The sequence below is a fragment of the Lagenorhynchus albirostris genome, chromosome 15 (assembly GCF_949774975.1).
Source record: "Lagenorhynchus albirostris chromosome 15, mLagAlb1.1, whole genome shotgun sequence".
Taxonomy (NCBI): Eukaryota; Metazoa; Chordata; class Mammalia; order Artiodactyla; family Delphinidae; genus Lagenorhynchus; species Lagenorhynchus albirostris.
The window spans coordinates 5,902,602-5,924,458 of record NC_083109.1 but is presented as its reverse complement, the minus strand read 5'-3'; the positions used below and the strand labels follow the sequence as shown (position 1 = coordinate 5,924,458).

General features: G+C 51.0%; 1 protein-coding gene across 3 annotated transcripts in view; it reads right to left on the bottom strand.

Moving 5' to 3' along the window:
- The window catches only part of BMP7 (bone morphogenetic protein 7), a 90,515-nt gene extending 69,052 nt beyond the window's left edge, over positions 1-21,463 (bottom strand). For all 3 annotated transcript variants that reach the window (XM_060122498.1, XM_060122497.1, XM_060122499.1), the window contains exon 1: positions 20,504-21,463. In XM_060122498.1, the coding sequence (XP_059978481.1) occupies positions 20,504-20,921 (418 nt within the window). In that variant the 5' untranslated portion in view covers positions 20,922-21,463. The remainder of the gene's footprint in view (positions 1-20,503) is intronic.
- Between the last annotated feature and the right edge of the window lie 394 nt (positions 21,464-21,857).

Sequence of the window (21,857 nt, the reverse complement as noted above, 5' to 3'; positions counted from 1 at the left end):
AGGACAGCCCCCGACTACAGGCGGTGGTCCAGCCTCAACTGTCAGCCACGCCGAGTTGAGAATCCGGGAGCTAACAGACACACAAGCCTCATGAGACCCAGGCAGTTCGGGTCCCACCTGGGCTCTCAATCGGCTGCGTGGGACCTGAGCTCCGTGGGCCTCAGTTCTTCCCTCAGTAACAAGAGAATGGATTTCATTGGCCTGAAGTCCCCTTTCACTTCTGTTAGGTTGTACCATAAAAAGTTGTGAAATTTCCACCAATTTTGACCTATATGTAGTTCGACCTAAACTCGAATTCTACATCTGCACGGTCCAGTATGGCAGCCACTAACTGCACGTGTCTACAGAGCACCTGAAGTGTGGCCGGTGTGGCAGTGTTTCCATTGATTTCAGTGTCATCGGTTTACATGTGCCCGGGGCGCCTGTACTGGACGGCAGATACAGAACACTTCCATCACCGGGGAACGTGCTATTGGACAGCGCTGCTCTGCAGCATCGGCGCGCTGGTTTCTGATAGCAGCGTGACGACATAAAGAGCTTCTCACAAACCAGGGTCCAAATACGTGTTCTCAGAGAGACGGGGAGGTTCTTCCTCAGAAACAGGTTCCCAGTGTGAGAAATTCCATGGAAGTAGGGAGAACTTAGTCCCGGAGCTGTGGGAGACGCCTGCGTCGGATGCTGGTGGCCCCTGGGCTCTCGGTTCCGTCTGTAAAATAGGAATGACGACCCCTGCCCCGGTCACAGGGCCACCTGGGAGTTTGTCACTTGCTGAGTGACATCAGGCTGGGTAATCACCAGACCCAGCAAGTTCAGGGGCTCTGCTTCAGGTGCACCCGGCCCCGAGACCCCTTCCCCTCGGCTGGCTGAGCTGGGCCGTTCACTCCCTCCCAGCCGCCCCTCCCCGTCCATGTCCTTCCTAGGGCTTAAGGAATTGATTGGTTGGCCCGTTGACCTGTTTATTAACCATCTTCTTTTCTAGGTTTTAACTCCCAGAGTAAGACCTGAGAGAAGCCAGGTACAGAACGTAAGAGGCTTGAACGTGGAGCCAGGCTGCGGGGGGAGTCCCGGCCCTGCCACCCACGGGGCGCTGGGGCAAGTTACTCTTCATCTGTCAAATGCGAGGACGATGAGACTAACACTGACTTCACTGGGTCGGTGTAGGATTAAAACAGACCAGGGATCCTCAGGCTTCGGCGTGTTCCAGAACCACCGGGGAGCCTGTCAAAACACAGACCACTGGACCGGCTCCCAGTATTTGTAACGTGGGAGATCTGGGGTGTGGCCCAAGAACTTGCACTTCTAACAGGTTGTCAGGAGACGCCGATGCCGCCGGTCCAGGGACCCCACTTTGAGAACCGCCAGAATAGAGCCCGTCCGTGGAGTCCCTGGCGTGCAGAAGAGTCTTGAACGAGGTCAGCTCTGACTGTTTTGTGGTTCTCCACTGTCCCACCCACCATACTCACTTGCGTGGCACTGGGCAGGTTCTCAAGTATCTCAGTGAACAGTCTTTGGAAACTTTCCCCCCGGGTTCCCTTGGGAGGGCAGAAAAGCCCCTCTCGGTCTCACTCAGCTCTAGAAGCAGCAGAGAATGGGGATTGAGATGGGGCCCTCTGGCCTGGGTTCAGACTCGGACTCTGCCAATCACCAGCAGTGACTCAGGACAAGTTAACCCATCTCTGGGAGGCTTAGCTTCCCCTTCAATAAAATGGGGACATGAAGAGGTCCCCAGTTATATGGGGCCGTCATGAGAATTCAAGAAGACAGAGGCCAGCGATCATGGGACATGACAAGGACAAGCGCCAGACCAGAGGAGGCCCCGGGAGCGGCCGGGGGTGGGAGGGGCAGTGCGGCAGCCCACGGGCCCCTCCCCAGGACAGGAGGGTGCCTGCTTAGACCTTCCCCCAAAGCAGCCAGAGACTCCTGGGTCAGCTGGGCAGGCACAGCTGGTTTAAGGTATTTTAGAAGCAAATCAAATCAAATGAGAATTTATAATCCTTCCTGAGGTCTGGGTTCCATCAACCTAAACTCATTAGGCCAGAGCAGTGCAGGTGCAGCTAAGGAAGAGACTGTTCTGCGTTTCCTTCATGCTGGACTCCCATCTCCCTTTCACAATAAGAGTCTCCTCTAAACCCCATACATGGAGCAAAACACTCATCACAGAGGCATCAGCGTCCACTTCTGCAAGTAGGACTGTAAAGAGATGCTCAGAAGCCGCCCCGGGGGCTTGCAGGGGGGAGTTTGGTGGAAACCAGCAAACTTCAAGACCCTCATTCGTTTCACGCTCCCATTGCAACAAACTGAACTTGACTTCCCAAGCTGAACTATCAAAACACCCTTAAAACTGCATTTTTGTCCCTTGAACCTATTTCTGGTAAGTGAAGGAGAATCCGAGGTCAAACCAAACAATGGTTCTGAAATTACAGTTTGGATTCTCTGTTGAATGTAACCGGCAGAGCGGCAAACAGATTTCCAAAGTGAGTCTCCTCTGGTTTACTTGAAACAGGTCTAAATGGAGTCATCTTTCCAAATAATTGGAAATGATCGGTAGTGATTTAAGGGAACACTTGTACAATTAAATGGATAAAGTTTTAAAACAGGCAACACTAGTCTATGGCGTTAGAAGACAGGATGGCAGTCGCCCTTGGGTGAGGCTGTGAGGGGGCTTCTGGCAGCTGGTCACGTTCTGTTTCTTGTTCTGGGCACCGGTACTTGGGTGTGTTCACTTTGTGGAAATTCCTAACTGTTCTAGATTCGTGCACTGTTCTGTACACAAGTTAAACTTCAATAAACAGTTTTATCAACAATACGTATTGGCTGGCTTTATCCATCTCCAGTTGTACTCAAGAAGTATCTGTCACCATAGCCCCCCTATAGTAAGAGCAATTTCATACCAGCTGTTTTGGGAAAAGATACTAACACCTTTATCAATTTTAAGACGTCTTGGTTTCAGAAGCATCGATAATCAAAGAAATGGGATATTATGCCTAAAGCACCTAATTGGGAAACGTGTATGTGGCATCCTACTGCCCTGACCTATGACCCTCCCGTTAGCAAGGCTGTTTATTCACCTGCTCCAAACCCATCCTTCAAGCCTGAGGAGCAGCTCGGGATCAAGTTTAAGAGGGAGGGCTCAGTAACTGGACCTCCAAATTCAAATACACTTTCTGGGCCAGCTACTTACTCCTCTGTGCTCAGTTTTCCCATCTCTAAAATAAGGGATAGTAATAGCTCCCACCTGTAACAGCTGTTATGAGAATTAAATTAGTAATATAGGTAAAGAGGATAAAGGGTACTTAGCACATAGTAAGCCCTTCACAAATGTTAGCTACAAAGATTATTATCATTTTTATGGCTAACTTAGCGATAATTAGATCGTATACACACCCCCAACTCCCCAACCCAGCCACAGGGGGCCAAAGGCTGACTCTCAGAAACCTTATTTATGAAGCATGATCCACCTTCTAGACCCAACCGATTCATGAGTGAACATGTAATTCAAGCTAAGAGTCCCTCCCGAGGAATTTTATTTGGGTGCAGTAGCTCAACCAAGTCATCAAGAACTCAAGTTTCTTCCATCTTTTTGCTCTGCCATCGCCTGCACATTGATGTTCAGTCCTTACGCTTGTTGCCTAATGGTCACAAGATGGCCGCCACAGCTCCAGACATCACATTTTCACAGAACCACATTCAAGGTAAGAAAAGGGAGAAAAGGATAGACTGTTCTGTTTGTTCATCTGTCACTCATCAGGAAGCAAAATATTTTTCAGAACCATCTCCCATCCCTTTCTACTCCCAGCAGATTTCCTCTGGTGCTTCACGGGTTAGAACACCATCCCATGTCCATTCCACCCTGCTAGGGAAGCTGGTAAGGCGAGTATGTGGCTAGCCAGAGAGCTGTGACTACAAGTTGCTGTGGGTGGCCATCTTTCTCCCAATAGGCAGGGTAGCAGAGGAATCCAGTGGGACAGAGAGGTCAGAGGGAAGCTATTCAGTGAGGGACATGGAGAGAATAACCCCTGGACTCTCTACGGACATCCTAGTCGCTGTTATGTCCTTTCCCAGGTCTTGGGGATACATCGATTTCCTATTTATTCTCCTTAAACTAGTTTGAATATATTTTCTTGCCTGCAACCCAAAAATTCTGTTACATATAATTTTGTTCACACCAAACACGCACTGCACAGAAATAACACCTGAAAACACCTTCTACCTCCTTTTCCACTGATCATCTCTTCCAACCAGTGGGCCTAGGGATATACCCAGACCCTCTCACATCGGTCTCTCTTGGAAACAAGCAGTAGTAACCCATGTGCCCAGAACCCACTTACTGGAAAAAGTTCTTACAGGCTTTCAGGGTAAAAACAAGGTTCTACCAGGATAGCAGGGCTTCCATCCAAGTAGCTCTCCACCCTCGGCTTACCAACAAAGACACAGATTCTTAACATGCCTTGAGTATCTTGATCTGTTCATCCTCTACCCAGAGGGAAACAGGAGCCACCTGTCCCACAAGCAGAGCTCAGACCTGGCCTCTGTTTTCTTCCATGGGACAATGATTCTGACCTTTTCAGATCATTTTCAAGAAGTTTTGCCACTTGTCTAAGGAGATGGTGATAAAATATAGTTTTCAGCAGGCAACTGGCTGTTGGCCAGAATCCCACGCAGTCTTCAAAGTCAGGGCAAGAGGTATACCTACTCACAGGTTCGAGTTTAAAGAGGAACTGAAGTCCCTCCATGGGCTGCAGAGGGTCTGGTTGAATTAATGCCAACATGCAACCCAACTTCTGCATATATTCACTGTGGCACGCTATTATTTGGAGACTTTGGAAACTAGCTCAGGGTCCCCATTTATCTGGGCATAGTGAAGAGTTGAGTCAAATCACATGTACAAATAACTTCTGTAAATCCACCTATACACCACACAGGCAACAACGACAAAGAGGGAGAGAGAAACAACTTAGATTATTTGAATGTGGCTACATAACGAACACTTCCAATGCACTTTCCGTCCCCAAGCTTTCCCTGCTACTGTGTGGGCCAGAAGCCAGTTTCATTCCTTTCCATCCTTCCTTGTAGCAAGATCTGGCCTTGTGAACCGGTTTGGGCCAGGGGACTTACAGAGAAGACTTCTAGGGAATGTCTAGGAAGCCAGGAGACAGATAAGCAAGGAGAGCTCTTTGGACCCTTTCCCTTTCTCTTGCCTTGAACGTGAGATTATATGAAGATGTGATGTCTGGGGCTGTAGCAGCCATCCTGTAACCGTGAGGTAACAGACATAAGACATTAGAGGACGGTGAAGGCAAGGGGGAAAGCTCATGGATACCTGGATGATATTACTGAGCTGCTACCCCAAACTTGGAATCACTTCGCAGAAGACTTGCTATTATGGGAGATACTGACATGTTTTTAATGCTGAAGCCACTGTTAGGCAGGTATACTGTGACTTAGAACAAGTCCTAAATGAGACATCATTCCTCTCCACAGAAACAAGGAGCAGGCTTTGGGACTTATATATCTTACAGCACTTCCTGTTCATGAGAGTGGTGCTAGTGTTTAAAAATAAGTATTTTCGGGGACTTCCCTGGCGGTCCAGTGGTTAAGAATCTGCCTTCCACTACAGAGGACGCGGGTTCGATCCCTGGTCGCGGAACTAAGAGCCCGCATGCCGCGGGGCAACTAAGTCCGCGAGCCCCAACGAGAGAGAAGCCCGCGAGCCCCAACGAAAGATCCCGGGTGCTGCAACTAAGACTCGATGCAGCCAATAAATAAATAAATAATATATATACATTTTTTTAAAAAAGGTATTTTGGTATAATATGGCACTAAACTTAAGCCAACTGTTTCATCTCATGGGCCACGGAAGAAGTGGCAAACTACCCCAATGCTGGAAGAAAAACCAGCAGCAGGGACTTACACAGAGTGTGTCCATCTCCAACATGGCAGCTTCCTAAGGGATTCCAAGGGTCAATTTCTGTCTGACCCACTGGCCCCACAAAGGGGCAGATGCAGCATCACACTGCTCTTAAAATGTCCAGGCCTCGTCAAAATCTAGAATGGGATTTGAATAAATAATATAAATACGATTTTTCAAACGTGAAGCTACTTAGGAAAATGCTGGGTCTTAAGTGTGAGGACCCAAGCTGGACCTGGAGAGGAACTTACAGGCGTCCCCAGCGAGGACAAGTCAGGACGTCGGGCCGCACCCATGTTCACAGAAGGACCTCAAAGAGATTCTGCAGCCAGACTGGGCTCCAAAGGCAGGACCGGGCAGCCCCTGTTTACTGAGAGATGGCTGCCATCACCCCATTTAATCCCAGCTGCCCTGGGCCCTAAGCCACACCATATGAGAGGGGAACTGCTATGAACTAAATTGGGTCCCCCAGATTCATGTGTTGAACCCTAGCCTCCAACAGGATGGTATTAGGAGGTGCGGTCTTTGGGAGGTGGTCAGGTATAGATGAGGTCATGAAGCGATGGGATTAGCACCCGTATAAGAAGAGGAAGAGACTTGACCCCTCTCCCCATCATGTGAGGACACAGCGAGAGGGCAGCCGTCTGCAAGCCAGAGAGAACAGAACCCAGCCACGCACGCACCCTGATCTCGGACTTCCAGCCTCCAAAACTACAAGAAATAAACGTCTGATGTTTCAGCTACCCAGGAAATGGTGTTTTGTTATGGGAGCCCAAGCTGACCAAGACAGAAGCTGGGTCCCAGAGCACTTGAATGCCTCCGGTCACCTGCATGAGGTCACACACCAGTGACCCGGGACTCAAAGCCAGACAGACCTGCTGTCCGTCCCCAAAGCTGGGCAAATGACTTGTCACCCCTGCGTCCCAGTTTCCTCACACATAAGAATAAATGTGGAAATCGTGCTATTTGAAGAATGACCGGCATGGGTGGGTCCTCACTTCAGGTGGAGGTCAGTTGCCCATATCAAAAAATGTCAGGGGCTTCCCTGGTGGCGCAGTAGTTGAGAGTCCGCCTGCCGATACAGGGGACGCGGATTCGTGCCCTGGTCCGGGAAGATCCCACGTGCCGCGGAGCGGCTGGGCCCATGAACCATGGCCGCTGGGCCTGTGCGTCCCGAGCCTGTGCTCCGCAACGGGAGAGGCCACAACAGTGAGAGGCCCGCGTACCGCAAAAAAACAAAAACAAAACAAAACAAAATGTCGGGCACAGGAAATGCTACTAAGTCTGACATAAACAGAGTTCAGGGGAAAAAAAAAAAAGAGAGAAAAGGGTACAATTTTACTGTGAAATTTTTGTTATTCATTTTTTTAAGAGTAGGCCCGCCCATAGACAAGTGTCTAAATCTGAGGGGCTGTCTGTGCCCTAAGCTGGCGGACGCGCGGAGGGTTAGTCCTGATGATCTGGTGTTTTCCTTAAACCTCTGCACGGATAAACACAGATTATAATCAGCAAGAGGTAACTTTCTCGTATAACAGGACTCATAATAACAAAACCAGCTTCCTGCTTTGCCTCGTGCCCAGTCAACAGAGGCCAGCTTCCAGCTTCATCACGGGGCATCCCGGCTAAGGGAGGACCACCCCGACCCAAATCCCACAGCACTCAGTTGGTGGGACACGTGCCCACGCCATTCCCATCCCCAGAAGGGGCCGGGCGGTGCATCCCACTGCCCTACACGCCAGGGGGAGCTGCACGGAGGACCTGCACGGGCAGGCCACGCCCACAGTGGTCCGAGTTTTGGCCAGTGACAGCGTTGCTGCCGGCCGCTAACGTTACGTATGGGGCACCAGCTGCCACGTGGGCACCATGCTCAGCTCTCCTCCCGCCACCGCGGAGGGGACGGATCCTCACAGCAGCCCAGGTGGCAGGCACAAACACGAACCCAGAGGAGGAAATGGGGACCCAGAGTTTCATAACCTGCCCAAGGTCACAGAGCTAACAAGTAGCAGAGGTGGGATTTAGACTCAGGTCCGACCCCAGAGCCAGTCTTAACTATCACCTGAGACGTTTTAGGACAATTTTTTTAAAAAGAGAACATGGGACGGGGCTGCTGGGATGAAGCGAATTTAGGAAAAGCTGTGCAGTCTACCTGCTCGCTTTGGTGGGAACTTGTGACGCACGACCCACATGAAGGATGCCAGGAAGTCTTCAGAGGAGCAATCTGTTTAACTAAGAGTTTGTTCAAACTCAGAGGAGGACCTCCCACATCCGGGAAGAGAGAGGGTTGTCTATGTGTCACTGGACGTCTGCAGAGGACAGAGGGGTCAGATAAAACTCAGACTTTTTTTTACTATTTACCCTTCCCCAGGTAGAGGGTATGGGCAGTCTAAAGCAGGAGTCAGCAAACTTCCATAGCAGGCCAGATAATAAATATTCTAGGCTTTGGAGACCGCACCGTCTCTGTTGCAACCACTCAGCTCTGTGGATGGAGCATGAAAGCAGCCACAGACAAGACGCAAACAAAACGAGTTCCGATAAAGCTTTATAGACACTGGGGTCTGGATTTCATCTCATTTTCACATCATGGAATATTCTCCTTTTATCACCCTTTTTGAAAAATGTAAAAGCCATTCTGGCTCACAGTCTGCACAAAAATCAGCGGGTCTCCCTGCTTTATTTATCGTGGCTCTGGGCTGCAGTGAGAAATGGAAAATGCAGCTTCCTGGCTCACGCCCCTCCCCCCAGCAGGTTACCTGCTGGAGGGGAACAAGGTAAGAGAGAGGTTTGCCCTATTTCCTCCTGAGAAGCTGGCGGAGGGGAATAAAGAGAGACCAGTTCTAAGTGTGTGTTTAATAAGTTTTTAGTATCATCGGGCAAAAGGTGCTGTAAAAATATTCTGGTTCCCGGGAGACAATGCCTGCTCTTGAGAGATCTGACCTCCTTTTCGTCTCCAGGCTGTTTCAAATCCAGGCAGAGCTGGGTCCCCAGGAGAGGGCTCACGTTTTGCTTGCACTCTGTCTTCCTTTCAACCGGAAAACGATCCATCCATCCGAAAATGCCGCTTTCCCCGCTCACGGCCATGGGCCAATGGGTTTGAAGCAAAGGCTCCCAAGTCAATTTCCCAGTTGGAGGAGAGTTACCCCAAACCAGTGGTTCTCCGCCAGGGGCTCCTCTGCCCCTCAGGGCACATCTGGCTACGTCTGGAGACACTGTGGTTGTCAAACTGGAGGCCACTCCTGGCCGCTCATGCGTGGAGCTCAGCGATGCTCCTCAACATTCTACAGCGCCCAGGATGCCCCCCAGCAGAGAAGAGTCGGGCTGAAAATGTCAACAGCGCTGCGGGTGGGAAACCCTGCTCTACACCTACGTGAAAGGGCCACTTCCAAGTTCCTAGGGTGTTTGAGGCACATGAGATTTCTGGATCTCCTCTCCCATCCCCCCGCACCCTCACCCCCCCCCCCCAGTATATTAAGACAATTAGGAGCTCCAGGTTTGAGCAGGTATAGGGCAAGTGGCTTCATTTACTGTCTCCTCCTAAAGGAAATGACCAACGGGTGCCTCCACCCCATAAACGTTTACTAGCCCTGGAAGGTTCTGAGGCCCCACTGCCATTTCTAAGGGCTTCTCCCTCAACAAATGTTAGGTCAAGTGAGTCAGAAAATGGAACCTGGGAAGAGGGTGGGGGGACATTTCACAAAGTTCAGGACCAAGAGGAAAACTGAAAGACCTAAAACGACCCCCTCCCCTCTCTTTCTTGCTTATAAACGGAGGACTGCCTTACACGGGGCACCTCGTGACCCGAGGCAGGGAGAGTTTTGAAGGTCTCGGGACACTGCCACGTGGGGTTTTCATTTGCCGGCTGAGGCCCCGACATGTTAATGGGTCTGTGGACTGATGAGTTATTGGCCTTTGGGGCATGATACCCTGAATACACTCTAAGACGGGTTCCCTGGGGCCACACCACCAAGAGCCACCTCAGGGCTGAGCTTCTGGCCAAGACTCTCTTGTCTCCAGTAGGAGAGATTTCTGATTCACTGGTGCTTGGAAAAGTGTAATCACAAAGAAGAATGCAGAGGAAAATGTAACTAATATCCAGGTACCCACAAAACTAAGAATTTGCAGGAGTTAATATCACGGTTGCTTCCTGGTTTTCCCATAAACTTTTTATTTTAGAATAACTTTATAGAAAAGTTGCAAAGACAGTATAAAGTTCCCGTGGACCCTCACCCAGATTCCCCCAAGGTTCACATCTTCCATAACCGTGGGACACTTGTCAAAAATAAGAATTTGATATCGATGGGTTACTATTAACCAGACTCCTGATTTTTTTTCAGATTGCACCAGTTTTTCCACTATTGCCCTTGTTCTGTTCCAAGATCCAGTCCAGGATACCACACTGCACTTCCGAATGGTTTCTTATTATTAAAATAAAGGAAACTTGACCAGAACAGTTGGAATTTATTTAAAATTTCTCCCCAATCCCATCCCTTGCCTCCCTCCCCAAAGGCGGTTGGTGTGAGTCCTACCGCCATGTTTCCATAGTGTTTCCACACATATATGAGCCCACAAACGATACACAGTATTATCTGATGCTCTTGTGTGTGTCTGTTTTGACACAACGACAAACGCTTACACCCTAAACATCCTCCTACAACTGGCTTTCTCCCTCTTGACATTCTGAGTCTAAGTGGATACATAAAAAAGAAATTCTTGCATTCCCTTCTGGTTTCTTACACATTTATAAATAAATTTATTACAAATTTATTTCCCCAATCCCCTGCTCATGGACATTTAGGCTGGTGGTGACGATGCTATTACAAACAATATGCAATATTTATTCCAGTACATATGGTAAAAACCACCTCCATGATCTTTTCAATACAGTGTCTTGAGGTATCGCTATTAAAATACCAGTCCCTAGCTGCCTCTGGAATTTTCCCATCAAGTAGGTGTGGGGTGCATGCAGGAGCCCCAGTACATGGGCACTCGGGGCCCTTTGCCCCGTCGATAATTCTTAAGCCATAGAGACAGAGCAGAGGGGAGTTTCCACAAGCAGGATGGATAACTTATCTTTATCTTCCTCTTCTGAGCACAGAACCACAAAGTCAAGGTCAAGGGCTTGGAGGCTGTTCTGGTGGTCTCATCACCACTGCCCTTGTGCCCCGTCTCCCCCATTCATGCACCTCCACGGGGCCGGGAGGAAGAGTGAATGGGTTTACATTCAGCAAGAGCTGGTTTCAAATGCCAACCCCACCGTTTCCTAGCTCTGCAAGTTCGGGGCCCTTCCGTCTCTTCCTCCTTAAAATGGGAATGCTACGACTTGCTTTGCAGAACCTGAGAGAATTAAATAAGGAGCCTGATAAGGGAGGCTGTTATAAATCCATTAGTGCTACAGAAAGATCACAACCCTCCCACGTTATCACTGTGATTTACTTCAGCGATGCATTTAGATAATGAAGGAGTCTCTGAACTCAGTTTCTAGGTTCAGCCTTGCAAGATCAAGATCCTGCCTGGACGAGGACGTGCCTCTGAAGCCCAGGGAGAAAAAGCAAGACCTCATGACAAGACAGTCACCTGCACAGCCCGGACAGACCCCGGCTAGGGCAAGGGCCTCTTGAGCTGGGGCCAGAGTCAGGCTCCTTAATTCTCTGGGTAGTGAACCCGAGTGCCGCCGAAGCGTGCTTTTGCTGAAAGACAAGTCCTAAAGAGGCGAGTCATTTTACAAGTAGGAATGGAGAGAAGTGGTTATTCTTGTTGAACCACGTGAATACCTCAGTGATCAGGAAGATTCTAGAAACACTGGTCTTCAAAATGGGGTGCAAGCACTTGGGGGGGCAAGAGGGATCCACTGGGACGTGGGGCGGGAAAGATTATAATCGCAACTAAGTAAATTTCAAGGACTGACGGGCGTCAGGGAGGATGGGGACTTCCTGGCTGGGCTTCAACAAGCATCTCTGCATAACTGATGGATGAGACTGGAAAACACAGACCTTGTTTTCAGTAACGCAGCCAGCAATTCACCTGTTCTGTTTCCATCGTTTTACCCCGTGAGAGAGCCTTCGCCTGCGACAGTGTGGTCGTCATCAGTGCCACTTCCCAGGCGCTTTCTGGTGCTCCCCTTTCCAAGCTTGGGGTGGGGCTGTCATCTCCTGTCTCCTTGGGTCAGGTCTGACCGTGTGACAGGCTGTGACCAATGAAATGCAGGCAGAAGCGCCCGTGTAGCTTCCTGCTGGAAAGATGAAAAGCCCGTGCACAAGCCACACTGTCTTTCCCTTTGGGACCATAACTGGTGACTTTCAAGAGGGTGGCAGCTCCATCGGCCTGGAGATCTGAACACCCTCCCGCCCGGCCAGTGTGCAGAGCCCCCTGCCAACCCACGATGCAGCCATAACAAAAGAACAACAAAGCTCTGTGGTTTCAAGCTACCGAGATTGTGGGGCTCTTTGTGAACTCTTGATGCTGACTAGACGAAGGATCAAAATAATCAAAATTTAGGACCAGACCTTTAGCTCGCTGACCCCAAACTGTTGAACCATGAGCTGTGAAAGATCAAATTCCATCACATTGAAAATCTTAGGGACAGCAAAATTACATTTGTCTTGCTAATGAATTAAACTTGTAATCTTTGCATTAATTACTAATGATGCATGAGTTAAAATGTGTATTAATGAACATCAGAATTTTGTATTTTTTTATCTTTAGTGCCTCCTACTTAAACTTCTATTTTAGTCTTTGTTTCATAAAGTGCACACCATCCTAAAACAGGAGTAGTTATACGATCTATTTCTGTTTAGGGTGTGTACTCAAAGACTTCCTAGCGGGGATGCAAGTTCAAAACACACTTGAAGACGCTGCCATGTAACATCCTCACCCCTTGAACGCACGCAAGCTGCCAATGTCCGAGTACCTTCTGTGCCATGAGAATTCTGCAAGGCAGTGCTAGAGCGGGACGGGGAGAACGTCTGAGAAAATAGTCAAGAAAAAGTCCTTTATCAAAGGCCAAAACACAAGCCATCGAAACCACAGAAAAACCCTCCTGCCTTTGAGTGCACTGTTAAATTGCTGGGCAGACGAGCCCCGGGGCCATGCTAGGTGGCTGGTCATGCTAACTGCTTGGATTCTTTTTTTTTCTTCAAACTACATGAAGGCAAGAGAGAGGCTGGCATTACAAGACGGTACAGGCCTAACTCCAATGTTTAAAAACATGCAAGTCCGCAATTTTGGAAACAGTGCAAGTTTTTATTCACAGCCAAATTTAATTAAGCCAGACAACAAAAGAGTGAAACTTGAAAGCTACTCTGGGGAGATAAAGATGTGAAAGAATAACACGTGACCTCAAAGATGTGGGAACCTTAATACTCGCTAAGTCAGAGTTTTCTAACGGTACAGAAAGAGCTGAAGAGAATTTATGGGAAACCTTGTGTGAGAAAGCCCACCCCGAGACTCGAGACTCGGGCCCCGGAGGCCTTCACCATCCTCTGGTCTCCAGAGGCTTCTAAAGGCACTGAATCCACTTGGGACTTTGTTATCCCAACCGCAGCTGGGAGAGCGGGGGGCGGGCAGTCTTGCACCTGCTCCCATAAAAAGTGGGGAAGTTGTGCTGGTCTGTTAATGAATGCTTTGGGCTTGTCACTCCCTTGAATCAAGGAAAAGACAATTTGTACTTTGACCACCTTCCAGGAAGGGGTGGGAAGAAATATGTCAGTAATGCGAGTTTTTGAAATTAGAAGTTTTTATTTTGGAATAATTTTCGATTCAGAGAGAAGTTGCAAGGATAGTAGAGAGTTCCTGTGCACCCCTCATACGAGTTTTAGGTTCCCTAGTAGGAAAGTTTTTAAATAGCCATAGATGCTTAAAATCAAGAGAAAGTCAGCATTAGACTCTACTTATCCTCAAATGAGTTTGGTGTGCTCAAATGTCACTGATCTCTGAAGAGGAGGAAAATGCATGTGTCGTTGGGGAGCGGGGGATACACATATATACAAAGATATACATCTTTGGGGTCATTTTCTTCATATCTCTAAAACAACATGGGTGGCTTAATCTTGGTACTTTAAGATCAAGTACTTAAAAAGGGAAATTTGGACTATTATACCGAAGTGAATAGTGATCTGGCCACCAAAATACAAACAAGGTTTACCATTTATTGTGCACCTACTTGGTGCCCGACTCTACCCAAGAGAGATATGATTTTGTCTTCATGAGAGTCTGTGGAGGAGCGGATTCTTAACCAGATTTCTAAGACGAAGAAACAAACTCAGAGACGTTAAGTAACTTGCTCAAGGTCACACAGCTAATAGGCAACCATAGTGGAAACAGACACATGGGTTGAAGCTGTGTCTAAAGAGAATCAGTGTGGATGCCATTCTGTTCTCTCTTGCCAAGTCACACCCTCTGCTGTCACCGAGAACTTCCGTTACACGGCAGTGAAGCCCCCCAACCCCCCACTCCATATATCACCCAGAATTAGCTGCAAAGTGTCAGGAAACTTGGCCAGGCAGCCCCAAGCATCAGCGAGGGCTGGAAGCCTTCACCGTGAAGCCCTTTATAGAAAGCCGCAGTTGGCAGCCCCTGCTCCTGCATGGGAACAAATTAACATTGGCATTCCAAACACAGGAAAGGAAGGAAATTGGAAACACAGTTTATACTTGGCCAGCTCTTTGAAATACTGTACCATGCTACCGACATCAATTAATGAAAAGCAGGGTTGTGCTGAGAGGCCCTGGTTTGCAAATGCATTAACACACGTTAAACATGTTTGTACAGGAACCGGATTATAAGCACCCTGGCTCCAAAACAATAAAGCAATTTACCCTAAAACTGGTGCTCTTGGAGTTGTCATTAATTCAATCCACTCCACGCGGATCAGCAAAGGCTTTTCTCGGCTCCCAGCAATGCCTCCCGACACAAATGTTGAAAGGACGGCATCGCACATGCTACTCTGAGTTTCACATAAGTAAGTGTCAAGCCTCATGCACTGCTAATATGCCCCCAAATCATAAACACTCCGCTTTGGAGAGCGGGGGAAGCACACAGCGGCAGCCCTGGTATTCATCGGCACTGCCATTTCACATCGGGTTAGAGCAATTTTTCCCCGCAGAAGGTTAACTGGGAAATATCTGTTCCATATTAAGAAATACCAAGTCACATTTTTTGTCAAATATTATTTGTCAAATGCCATTTGCTGCAAAACCCAGATTTCAAGTGCAGCTGAACACACAGCTAATACCGAACGGTTCACATAATAGCTGTGGTTGTACATGGGATCATTTGCAGTGAAAGCACCCCCCTTCCTCTATAAACTGTTTCAGGAATTGGAAAGAAAAGCATCTGAAGCTCTGGAATAAATAAAGTACTGTGCCTTGAGCTGCCCAGTACAAAGGACCCAGCATGCTGGGAGAACAGACGCAAAACAACCAGAAAGGCAACTGCCGCTTCGCTTCACAATTTTGTAAGAATGCTTAAAAGATTTTACATCATGGGGTTGAATCGCAACGTATCTGGCTTGCAAAGACAGAGTCGCTAGTTTCTTGAAAGACCAGCCTCTTCACGCACTGCACCCACCGGTACAGGCACCTGCGACCACATCCTGGGTCCTGGGTCCAGGCGACAAACATCACTGATGTGGCCGCCCTGCCCCCTCGCCCAGGTGACATCACCCCACGACTCCACATTGATCCGGGATCCATCAAGTTGGAGCACTTTGGGTGTGCAAAGCTAAATGTGTTATCATTTTTACCACAAATTAAGAGTTTCTATGTAAATATTGGTATTTCCTCACCCCACGAAGGCGAGAGGGGGCAAAATGGCACCGGCGCATTTGACTTAAACTAATTAAAAGCAGAGGGTCATGCAATTCAACGTACTGATTTTACCAGTGGGACTTAAATCTTTTATAATAAGTGTACACAGCTGCAGCGCTCTCCCACCGCCACGTTTTACAGGCTAATCCATGCATTCCTTCTGACAATAACGTGACAGGTCCCACACATCCCTGCCTGTGCCCTAAGCCCGGTGACACTGCCAGAGTGCATTAAAGCAGAGGCCGGCCACAAAGTAGCCGTGCCGACAGCCCCCAGCTAGGTCTGAAGAGTGATCGCCAAAGAATGAACGTGGCCAGCCACTTGGTGCAAAGGGCTCTCCAGTCAAAATAGTCAGCTGGTGAAATGGATGGGCAGGCTGGGGAAGGGTGGAGACTGGGGGAGTGTTAGGACACTCTGATTCTTGCAATGGGCCAAATATGACCTTACCCAATAGGGGAAAAAAAAGATATTAAAGCGATAGGGGTGATCAATCAACTTAGATGAGGCTCTCCCTGGAATGAAGTCATCATCCTCTCCGAGCTCAGTGGACACGTGATATTCGCTCACATCGCAGGCACGCTGCTGGTCAAGGGTTCGCGGGCCAGCTGTGTTTATCCCGGCAGAGGCTTGACAGGCTACGACGCTACGGAAGGCCCCGACCCGAAGCTCGCAGGAGCTGCATCTCAGAAGCTGTTTCCTCTCTCTGTGCGTTCAGAGAAGCCCCCCCTTCGCTTCCCTAGGCCTCCTCCCTTACCCCTTCAAGGGCCGCCCCACAACCAAGTGACAACTCTGGAATAAACACCAAAACTGTTGGCCACGCGAGCTGGCATCCAGGCTTCGGCCTTAACCTGCTCTGATTCCAGAAGGGAAATACAAAGACCCCCCCAAAGTTCAAACCTGGGTCACATATATCCTTGGGGGGAGGGGGGAGAAGATCTTTGATTTATATAAGCAGGAAAATGAGGTTTAAAAGAAGTGATGTTGAAAGGGTTACTAAAAACACAGCTGTTGGTGCACTCCTATAGCGAAGACACTGCAGAAAGAGAGAAAGAAAGAAAGAAGGAGGGAAGGCTGTGTGACATCTATATTAACCTCTGGCTGCTCACCAGTGAGGGCCGGCACTCCAGTGCTGGAATGTGGGGCAGCCCCTTCCAAATTTTAACACAAGCCAGGTTACAGCTGCGAGCGCCTGCAGCCTGTGCTCCCTCGGCAAGCACTCCCTGAAGGAAATTTTTAAACTGTAACAGAATCTTTTTCTAATACTCTACAGTGGTAGGGCCTGTTCTGAAGGGGCAAAAGGAGAGATCTTAATGCCAAACACTTGTCAACAAAAAGGATCGCCAGATGGTATAAAATAAAAGTAAAACTGAACGGCCTTCTCCCCACTCCTCGGCTACATTAACAAAAGCCACTTTTAGACACTGAGCCCAATAAGGATAGGTTTCTAACTTCCCCTCTTTTTAATTTAGCTTCAAAGATTAAACAAATTTGGTTCCTTCAGAACCTGGACCAGAGATAAATGTGGATCGCACACCCCCAGTGCCAGGGGCTTCTTTAGAAGATACCAAAAGGAGCTGCTGGACTTCTCCAAAGAAAGAAGCGGGGGGGAGGGCAACTATCTTCTTCGGGATTCAGTCTGCAGAACTCACATTGCCTGGGGACAGTTTAAGAGAGGGTAGCCTGTTTTGAATTCCAAACTTAAGTCTGCACAGAGGAGTTGGGGGCTTGTTAATCCAAACCAGTTTACAAATCTCGCCATTGAACTTAAGAGGCCCAGCCTGGGAAGATGTAAGTCTCCCTCCGGCAGCTCAGCTAGCATTACAGGGGCTTTATTGTACAGGCTGGTCTTTGTCACAAGGTGCGGTCTGAGGTCCTCATTCTCAGCACCTGGTTTTGTCATAAATTCTCCTCTAGTTCCCTCTCTAGTTTAGATCCCACTCAGCCTGGCAAAAAGCTTGAATTCTGAGGAGAACGACTTAGAGGAACAAAAACCAGTTTGGCTGCAGACGGAAGAATAAACGCACCAGCTCTGCAAAAGCCTTCAGACTTCAGGCCGAAGTCCCCCAGAGCACTGCAGGACAGCAGCGGTATGCAATGAGGGAGGAGGGGGTGGTGGAAGGAGGAGGGGGCTTTGAGGGGAGGAGAGGGTGGTGGAGAAAGTCAGTCTCCCTTCAAGGTCTCCCCCAGGTCCCCTGCAAGGTAACAAGTAATAGCTGCATATGAACAAACGACGTTTTTCTCACTCTTAGTAAAAGTGTGAGACTAAACGCATCTTTAGAAAACTTTGTATGTTACAGGTCAGTATGATCTGCAATCCAAGGAAAAATCGTGTGCTTTTTCTCAGCTTCCAAGCAGGTCTCCTACACGCCCCCTCCAACCCCACTGCTACCCCCCGGCCCCTCCTGCGGCAAAATCCCAGAACCCCACAAAATGGAAGGGACAGGCGGTTTATTCCCATGCTGCTGCCGAGCAGAAATTAAAGGGCAACCTTAGAAACATCTACAGGAAGAGTCTTGCCCAACTGCGGTCCAGGTCTTCACCCAACTAATTACCGAGAAAGTTTTAGGGACTGAGAAAGAAAGCAAACAAGGTCAGTGCTCTCTGTTAAAAGCCACTCTGCCATCTAATTTGGAGTGATGCTCCAGAAAGCAAGACCTGAGAAAGTCAGGACTGTCCCACAAAGCCCAAAGCCAGCCTGACTGATTAAGAGGCTCAGACAAGCCGGTCTTTGTCTTTTCAAGATGAAAGAAATAGGACTAACGGGTTGAAAGGTGTGTGTACAGCCAGAGGAGGAAAACCACCCAGCTGTGGTCTTCCCAAACAAGTCCCAGCTTGCTCCCCCCTACCAAGGGGCAGCAAACAGCCCTGCCCCAAGTTTCCCAGAGGTGCCCAGTTGGCAACCTGGTCCTTTTCGGGCATGGGAGGAGCCCGTGTCTGGCCACGCGGTTGGTCCATAAGCAGCGGGGTGCTTTCTGCACTGCGTTTGCAGAGCCCTCCACAGAAGCCAGGGCTTACAAATACCTTTTTAATGACCTCAGCCAGGCTCTGAAGGCCGCCACTGGGACCTGCTGGCATTCACTGGGAGTCACAGGTATCCGACAGAACAGAAGATACCATAAATCCCCAGCCAGAGAAAGGGCCTGGTTAACCCCTGGCTTCAGGATGGAGACACAGCTCTGCTTTAATTAATTTATTTATATGTACGTATTTGGGATTTTTCTTTAGCTTCTAGTATAGGTCACAAATACACATGGAAAAAAAAATCATACACAAAACTGCAGACAATGAAAAATCAGGCCCCAGCTCCCAAATCCCTAAGGCCCCAGCCCCAGTTCTGCCCTGCCCCCATAAAATCTATTTCCAATCCATGGCGTCTTCCTCCAGTGGGAAAGCATGATATACAAGCACGTATGTAACCTCACCGATCTGCACCTTGCTTTTTTCCACCCCATACATCTTGGAGATTGTTCTAAATCAGGACATATGGAGCTGTCTCATTCTAACAGGCTGCCTAGTATAATTTAAACTTTCTTGAAGTCATTTTGGCATCTAAACCTCCCACCCCTTGCTCGCTGAAACTCGTTTCACTATTTGATTTTGGGCTATTATTAAGGACAGACAATGGCGTCCCGGGAACTCCAGGGACCTTATCTGGCGCGGGAAGCATTAAGGTTGATCCGCGCTTCCCGGCGCCCTCCATCCACGCCCCAGGTGCCCCGCGGGGGGCTTCAGGATCATTATTTCCCTGTTGACACAGCGCCGGGGGGCGTGAGTTTGCTGTCTTGACTTCGTTCGCATTTTCGCAGCAAGTGACACTTGTAGAATGAAAGCGGCTCGGGAAACAGCGCTATCGGGGCGTGTTATCTCAGAAACCAAATATTTGATCATGAGCTCTATAGCGCGCAGTCGGGGGTTAGTCTGAGCAAGTCCGGTGAATGTGCACAGATGGAGCGAGGGCACCACCCCCGCCGCAGCGCCAGCCTCCGATCCCCGGGGCCGTCGCGGCTCCAGTCGGAAGCCGGATCCCCTAGCCTCCCCCGGCGGCGTCTGCTGGGAGATCCCTCGCCACCCAATAGCCAGAAGCCGTGGTTTGCGCGCCACACGTGATAAACGCTGAAAATGGATTCTGCCAGTCCGGGACCTATCATTAAATATTTAAAATAGAAAGGTCGCAATGGCAACGTTTTTTCCCCCAGCTCCAGCCAGGAGAGCTGAGCGCGAGAGGGGCGCCCAGCGGTCAGGAAAGGGGCCCCGAGGCGCTCGGGGCGCGCAGCACGCTACGGCGGGCGCACCGCGAGGGGACAGGTAGGGCTTGCCAGGGCGGGGAAGGGAGCGCAACGCCCGCGATGCCAGGGCCAGGCAGGGCAGAGAGGGGCTCAGAAAGGGCGGGAAGTCAGCTTCGCGGAGCAGGGCCCTTTAAATCCAGGTAGCGCGGGCCCAGCAGTACAGGCACAGCTCACATGACCGAGCCCCGCGCTTTGAACTGAGCCGCGGCCCGCCCGGCGCCTCCCGCCCCAGAGGTGCAGTCGCCGACTAAACCCAGAGCAGGCTTCAGACCGGTCCTTACTTCCCCCGCACTCCCACAGGCCAGATGAGCCCGGCTCGCCCTACCTGGGGCGCGCGCAGCTTGGGGTCCACTAAGGCAGGGGGGTGGGAGACCCTCGGCCAGGCACTGCCGTTTTGAAAACTACCGGGAGTGGAAAGATGGGCGGGCTGGATGCAAGACGCGGCGCCCTCGCTGTCCCAAAGCGACTCCTGGCCGAGACGCGCACCCCTCCCTCCCGCCTTCACTCACCGAGGTTGACGAAGCTCATGACCATGTCGGCGTCGGTGAGAAAGTGGCTGTCTTGCAGGCTGGCCAGAGGGGGGCCTTGGGTACTGAAGACGGCCTTGTAGGGGTAGGAGAAGCCCTGGCCGTCGGGCCCGCCGCCCTCCTCCACCGCCATGGCATTGTACAGGTCCAGCATGAACATGGGCGCCGAGTTGTGCTTGCCCTGGAGGTGAGGACGCGGGCGATGGGGCAAGCCCAAGATGGACAGGATCTCGCGCTGCATCTCCCGCCGCTCCTGGCTGCGGAGGCGCCGGTGGATGAAGCTTGAGTGCACCTCGTTGTCCAGGCTGAAGTCGGCCAGGGCGGAGCGCAGTAGGAACAGGGGCGCCCAGAGCGCCACGAAGCTGTGGGGCGCCGCGACGCGCAGCGAGCGCACGTGCATCGCGCCGGCTCTACGCGCGACCCGGGCTCCGGGCACCCGGCACCGGGGCCCGAGCCGCCCCAGGTGACGGAGCGGGGCAGGCGGCCGTCCACGCCGCTCGGTCACTTGCTGTAGACGGGCCCCTCTGCGCCCGCGCCGGACATGGCCCCTCCCCGGCCGGCTGCGCTCTGCCCGGACCCCCGCCCCCGGCTCGGCGCTGGCCCCGGGGCCCCTCGCCCCGCACTCGCCCGGGCGCACCGTGGGGCTCGGAAACCGGCTTGAGCGAGCGAGAGCGCGAGCAAAGAGGCGGGCGCGGGTGGGAGGAGCAGCCAGCAAACCTAGGAGCCGGGAGAGCGAGCGCCGGGGTGGCAGCGAGGCGGCGGGCGAGCGGGCGCTCCTTCCTCCGGCTCTTCTCGCGCTCTTGCTCTTGGGCGGCGGGGACCCACCCTCTTCCGAACTCCGGCGCCCAGAAGAGGGGCCCCAGGTCGCTCTCCCAGCCCTGCGCGCCCTTGATCGCACGAGAGGCCGCCTCGGGAGCCCCAGAGTGGTGCGCGCTGGGGCCTGGGAGGGGGAGGGGGAGGAGGAGGACGGGCTTCCGAGGGCCCCTCCCGCGTCGGCGGCCTCCCACCTGCCCTCGGCCCCGCCCTCCCCCCAGCGGCGCCCAATGGGTTCATTCATTCCTTCTAGTGCGCTCTGCAAATATTTACCCAGTGCCCACAGGGTGCCCAGCGCCGGGCCGGGCGCCGCGGGGATGCGGAGAGAGGAATCCGAGCCGGCCCTGCTTTCTCCGCACTCGTAGTCCGGACAGGGAAGGAGGCCTGAGCGGCACCCATGGGATTTGCGCTGCGGTAGAGCAAGCTGGGGGAGCGTGGAGGAAGCGCGGCGATACGAGAAGGCTTCCTGGCGGAGGTGGCACCCGAGCCCCTCTCGCCTTTTGCCCCCCCTTCCCCGCCTTAC